The 6,475-nt window shown below is 44.2% G+C and overlaps 1 protein-coding gene across 1 annotated transcript; it reads right to left on the bottom strand.

Moving 5' to 3' along the window:
* Positions 1 to 3,853: 3,853 nt before the first annotated feature.
* Positions 3,854 to 5,135, bottom strand: LOC147417355 (deSI-like protein At4g17486). Its single transcript, XM_086507691.1, has 2 exons — positions 4,778 to 5,135; positions 3,854 to 4,152 (listed from the first exon to the last, which is right to left on the bottom strand). Exons 1-2 carry the CDS (start codon positions 4,914 to 4,916, stop codon positions 3,854 to 3,856), a joined length of 438 nt encoding a protein of 145 aa, XP_086363817.1. The 5' UTR covers positions 4,917 to 5,135.
* Between the last annotated feature and the right edge of the window lie 1,340 nt (positions 5,136 to 6,475).

Raw genomic sequence — 6,475 nt, 5'->3', positions numbered from 1 at the left:
CACAAGCTCTCTCTCTCTCTCTCTCTCTCTCTCTCTCTCTCTCTCTCTCTCTCTCGCAAAATAAAGCAAAAGCTCTCTCACACTCTCTCTTGAAAGTGCGTAGCCAGAAAAGCAGCCCAAAATCTGCCACGCAATAGCTACACAAAAGCTGCCACATCATTGTACGGATCTTTGTGATCTGTGCCACAAATTGCGGGCCTGTCCGTACGGTGCAGCCACGTCATCACTTCCGCAGGGGTGTGTGTACTAGACTGTTTTCAGCAGTAGAGCCTCTGTGTGTGTGTACTGGACAACCACGTCACCAATTTATGACAATACTTCTCATTGTTGTTCTTTACGTAGATGATTTGTTGATCACTACTTTGACGAAAGATTTGGGGCTGTTGCATCAGGACTTGGGCACACAGTTTAAGCTAAGTGATGGTGGTATTGCCTTGTGTCAGAAAAGTTACATAGAGACATTGCTATGTAAGTTTGGACTTGAGGATTGCAAACCTATTGCCACTCCCATGGAAACAGGTTTGAAGTTGAGTCTACATGATGTTGGTGATCCTGCTAATGTCACTCTTTACCAAACTGTTGTTGGCTGCCTCATTTATGTATGCAACACGAGGCCGGATATTCAGTTTGCAGTCTCACAAGTCAGCAGATTTATGCATATCCCAAGGTCTAAGCATTGGCTTGCAGGCAGGCAAGAGGATTTTTCGCTACTTGAGTGGCAGTTTGCATCTTGGCTTGTTTTATCCCAAGGGGAATCATTGCCACCAAATTTACATGCTTTTTCGGACTCACATTGGGCTGGTTGTTATGACATGCAAGTGTCCACAAGTGGTTTTTGTTTCATGCTTGGCAGTTCATGTATTTCATGGTTGAGCAAAAAGCACCCTATTGTGGCCACTTCCAGTTGTGAGGCTGAGTACAGGGCAGTCTTCACAGCAACTACGGTTGAGTGTGTATGGCTGAGACGCCTTATGGTTGATTTGGGTGTTGGACAAGACATTGCCAACATCATCTACACTGACAGCCAGAGCTCATTGGGAGTTGCGAGGAACCCAATTTTTCATGCTCGCACAAAGCACATTGAGGTGCATTACCACTATGTCAGGGAGAGGCTCTTAGCGGGAGATATCAGCTTGGCTTATGTGCCAACACAGGACAACCTTGCAAATCTTTTCACAAAGGCATTGTCTCGTGAGAAGTTCGAAGCTTTCCGCAAAGCTTTGGGCTTGCTCCCCTTTGTGGACTGATCTTGTCCTCAGGGTATGGCACTTCCCTTTACTCTTCGTGCCAGCCCTCGTTCACTGCATCACTCCCAAGGGGGATTTGTTACCATATACATGTAGTAGTGATGTGTGTGAACACACTAGGACCGCCGGGGCATTTTTTCCCTCTTTACGAGGTTTTTTCCCCCATGCATTGTATATACGCCCATCACTCTAGGGCTATCAATCACACTAAGTAACACACTCTCTATTGTGTGCCTTGAGCTTCCTTCGTCTTCTCCAAGCTGTGTGCATTTCCCTGCAACCCTAATTCCAACAAAGCATTAATAATAAAGAAATACCGAAGGGGGCGCCACTCTTTGGGGCCAATCTCTCTGGTCGCAAAACTTCACCATGCCAGTCTCTCTCTCAGTTTTGTTCTATTTTTCAGTTTTCTTGCGTGTGTTGTGGTAGATTCTCGACTAGGAGTGACCAAGTCTGTTGCAGTGGTATCAAAGTTCAATCGATGCTTCTTCTACGAAGGATCCAATCCCTTTACTCACAGCACTCATAGATTCGGTCGACGAATCTTGCCAAGAGAGAACTATGACACCCGGGCCCCGGCCAACCCGGCTCGAGCGAGAACAATGAAAATTCCAATGGACATCGTCCATCTTCTGAAGATTCAGAGCAGTACAGGCTATCTCCTCCTACTGAGTACGAAAGAATAGAGATACAGCGGCAACAACAAGTTAATGCTTGTGCCCAGCAGATGCTTCGGTACTCCAAAGATCCACAATATGCGAAGTTTTTGGCTAAGTACCCGCTTGACAAGAAGCATTCCAGATGGCGTTCCGTCATTAGATCACCTCTAAAGTCGGCAATAAAGAAGTAGGTCTCCTGCCCAGAAGGTGTATTCAGAGGATGACTTTGAAGGAATAGTAGAACGACGAGTTAGCAGACTCATGAAGACCAAGAAGTGGCCCGGAAAGCAGAGTTGAGGAGCAAACCATCCAAGCTACTTAATCGGAAATCTCCAAGAAGGCCAAGAAACGAGTTAGATTTGAGGATGATTCCAGTTCGTCCTCATCTTCTTCTGACAGCTCTGACAATCCTTCGACCTCCAAGTCCAGTGATGAGGGAGAAAGAGCCAAAAGAGAAGAAAGATCCAAAGACACAGCAGAGGCAAGAAGAAGGCAAAGAAGATCCAGAAAGTACTTTGGTGGTTCAAATAAGGATTCCTCTTCCTCGGACAATTCAGAGTCTGATGAGCCTATGTTTGCAAAGAGGAAGCAATTTTACCGAGCCAACCAGTATGATTTTCTTGAGGATAGGAAGAAGAAACCCAAAGATTTTAAGGACGGGCAAGCAATAAAGTTCGACACTTTTTCTGGCTTCAAGATACCCACAGAGCCCTCACTTTCATTTGACAGTTTATACTCCGGAAGACGCTATTCTAAGCACTCCAAAGTCCAGAGGGAGGCATCCTACCTCAAGGGGAATGCACAGACTTGATGGTCTACCCTGCTTCCACGGAGGGAGGCGCCAACAAAGTGGCTTCAGTTCAAAAGAGTGTTTACTTCCTCATGGCTCACTCAAGAATCCGAACGTGATGTGATCACCGCTTGGAATCATCTGAGGATGACCAAGGACGATACCTTGGATACTGTTAGATATTTTGGGACACTTTCTTACAAGCCTCTTCTTTTAAGAAAATTACATTCAAGAGCGATTTTGTTGTGGTCTACCTAAAGAGATACAAGATTATTGTATGCTAATCCGAGTCCATGCAACAATTGATGGGACATGCAAAGCAAGCGTTTGCAATGCATGAGGGCAATTTTACGTACCCCACAGATAGATTAGTCACAGCTCGGACCGAACAAGATACGAATAACAGTAACAAAAGGAAGGGAAAACAACAAAAGAAGAGACCTTTAGGCCCTCGACAGTTGGCAAAGCAACAGGCCAAGTACTTCAAGGAGGGTAAATGTTATGGTTGTGAAGAACATGAGCATGTTTTAGCCAGGTGTCCTAACAAGGCACCCAAAGACCAGCCAGAGGACAAGCCTGAGAGTTCGAGAGCAGCAGAGGAGCGAGCAAAGAGAGGAAAGTTGGACTACTAGCAGACTTTGTGGAGACTGACCCTAAGCATATGGATGAAAGTACAGAGCTCTGCAGAACGTGGGGCAAAGTACGAGATCAAGAAGCCCTTAAGGCTTATCTTCTTCGACGGAAGAGCCAAGGCCAACTTCATTTCAATTGAATTGGCGGCTCTGCTTGGAATTACGCCATAAGAAATGGGATCACCAGTTGAGGCAGTTATAGCAACACCCAAACGGGATGTTGCCATTACACGTGTCATTGACAAACTTCGGTTGCATTGTCAGGGGTATTTGGGGCACGAGGACTTCTATATCATGCCTCTAGAGGGGTGTGATGTCCTTTTAGGAATCCCTTGGTTCCACAAGAAACAACGTGGTGGTCGAATACAGGGTGAGAAAAGCAACTCTAAGGAATGAAAAGGATAGAGAGATAGTACTAGACGTAAAATTGAAGGGCGAGTCAATCCCACTTGTATCAACTTTGGCCATTTCCACATAAATAAAATCCAATCTGAGACTTTAGCAAAACATGTAAGACTAAGGTTTTTAAAACTCACCTATATAAGCCAATCTGTTCACCCACCCCGGTGCTGAATTTCTTGCCAACTTCATACAAACATCATTGGTAAAATGGTTGCAATTCTTTAAAATGAGATGATACGAATCTCCTGCATATTGAAGAGAAAGTTGCTCCATGAATTCTCGAACCTCTGCAGGACCCTTGTCTATGGTTCCTATTGTGATTGTCCTCCGAAAAACAAAGCCTGGGCAATTCCGAGGTTCCACCTCAAAAACGCCAGAGGTTGGATAGTCATGGGCACCAAACGCATACTCAACACCGTGAACTGCAAAACAAAGACAACAGGTGTGACCATCTAATTCAAAGTTCATGGGTGGCATGGATTCAAGTAATGAGTAGGGTGTGATGAACCAAGGAATATGAAAATAATGTACAGCTACTCCTTTTAATGCTTCAATGCTGATTTAAATAAAGTGGCCATGCTGTCTTTGGAACCTACAAGTCCAAAAGTCCTATAGATTTCGGTAAGAAAAAATGCACAGAAACAAATTTCTAGAAATAAATTTGGCTCATGTATAATGGCTCAATGACAGCTAAGATCGACAAGTCGCAAAAACCTCATGATTGGCCCGTAATTCTCCTTGGTGGGGCAGAACTCAATTACTAAACTTACACAGTTTACTGAAGCAGTAAATTCTGCATTACAGATGATAACAAAGTCCAATAGACCTGCACCTTTTTCATGTGGGCTGTTAGACTTTAGTTAGGACTTTGAAGAGCCCACAAGTTTCCATTTTTCCTTTGCACCTTCTCAAGCTGTATCCAAACTCCAAAATTTCTAGTAGCCATTGGCTTGTAACCTTGTACAGCCTCCCCATGTAACATATGCATAGTTACTCTGAAACCGAAGCAAGGAAACGAAAATGCATGCATAGGAAAAGAAGCCAAACCTTCAACCCCAGAATGGAATATGCCAAGACCGAGCCAGTAGAGGTAGCTATTGAGATGGGAGACATCATAGACATTAAGATAGATCGCAGTCGCCCTGTCAGAGAGGGCCGTAGAATCGCAATCTGAGCTTGATTGCATTATTGCTTGCTTGCCAGAAGTTGAGAGTAAGATCACAGGGCAGCCATCTCTCTCTCTCCAGGGACGATCAGCTACAGAACGGTTCGGCTCGTGTCGCTACTCTCGTACTCGAGCTTCGACTGCCCGTGTCCTATGGTTAATGGAAGTGCTAGTTGTCTACAGCGAGACCAAAGGTTGCAGGAGTCCCTTGACCTCCTTATATGTTCCACCTGTATATTCTCTAACGAACTTGTTAAAAGCACGGTTATAAAGTTCGAACTCAATAGGCTTGTGGAATATCTTGAGAGCTATAATCTCATCCCCATGTGGTTCGTGTGTAATCATATTACTTGGAATCTTTGAAGATTCCAAGTTCTTTCTCATTCTATCGAGACTTGGAAGAAAACTATTGTTGAGCATATGGGGATTCGACCTCACTACATCCACACTTCCCACGAGACTCTCTTGCCAACCATTTGAACCGACCTTTCACGCTGTCTACGCATCGACTCTCTAAAACCAAAAAAAAAAAAAAAATCTCAGCTCAGCGGCTCTTGTTGACGGGGCTTGCTGAATTTTGGCAAGACAGGCCTCTTCTTCTCTCTCCCAGGCACGCGCTCCAAGGAAACTGTGTGTAGGTTGTTGTAGGGAAGGCTTGTTCCTCTCCCCCAATTCTCGTCAAGCAGCTGCAGGGCAACTATGTCTGCACCGTTGCTATGCATGCCGCAGTCTAGGCTACCAGGCAGTAGTGTGTCGGACAGAATAGGGAGTGGAAAAAGGGGCAAGCAAAATATACTCTCGGTTAATTAACGAGAGGATCGTTGCAGATTCCTGCTAAAATGGGATTTTTTTAAAATCGTAGGTACATACTTATGGCATGTTTGGTGTGATAGGAATAATCACTTGATCCATTTTATTTTTTCTTGTATGATGTCAAAGGATCTACGAAAAGGATCATCCCGCAAATGAAAGAGATCCCATCAGAGCCTTTAAGAATGGTAGAGATGGTTAGCCTCCTTGGCTTAATTGTACTCCTCAACGAGATTTCTTATGGAAGAAGGCCTTTAACCTTCTTTCCCCTTGGGACAACCCCTTTCCCACTCTTTGGGGCATAAAGTATTTCCATTTCTTTTTTTAAAATCTAATTCCACTTTTCTCAACAACAACAAAAGTTGAGAACCCTATGTTTTTTAAATTTGGAGGGCCCATCAACTAACTTGACACTCGCTAACTAGGCCACTTTCATCGCTTCGTCGTTAATCTTGATACTACTATTTAATATCGGTGGTTGGAGCTTGAATGGTGAAATGGAGTGTGGCCACTAATTCGACCACCCATAGCTTGGAAGTGCTTTGCATCTATTTTGTTGCATATGGTAGTTAGACAAGGCCTCCAAAATATCCTCTAGTGCACTTACAAGAGGCCAATGGGTAGTTGACAAACTTAATCCTCAAAAAAGTAAAGCCGTTTGATTTGGTTTTAGTCCTACTCTAATGTGTGTACCATGTATAGTTTTATCAAGTTTAGGAGAGGAGGATTCCATCAAGGGCCTACATACCTAGAAAAAATGGCCATATCTT

The sequence above is a fragment of the Adiantum capillus-veneris genome, unplaced genomic scaffold, assembly GCF_014529385.1.
Source record: "Adiantum capillus-veneris isolate H3 unplaced genomic scaffold, ASM1452938v2 Hic_scaffold_269, whole genome shotgun sequence".
Taxonomy (NCBI): domain Eukaryota; kingdom Viridiplantae; phylum Streptophyta; class Polypodiopsida; order Polypodiales; family Pteridaceae; genus Adiantum; species Adiantum capillus-veneris.
The sequence above is the reverse complement of the archived record's forward strand: the minus strand, read 5'-3'. Positions and strand labels throughout refer to the sequence as shown.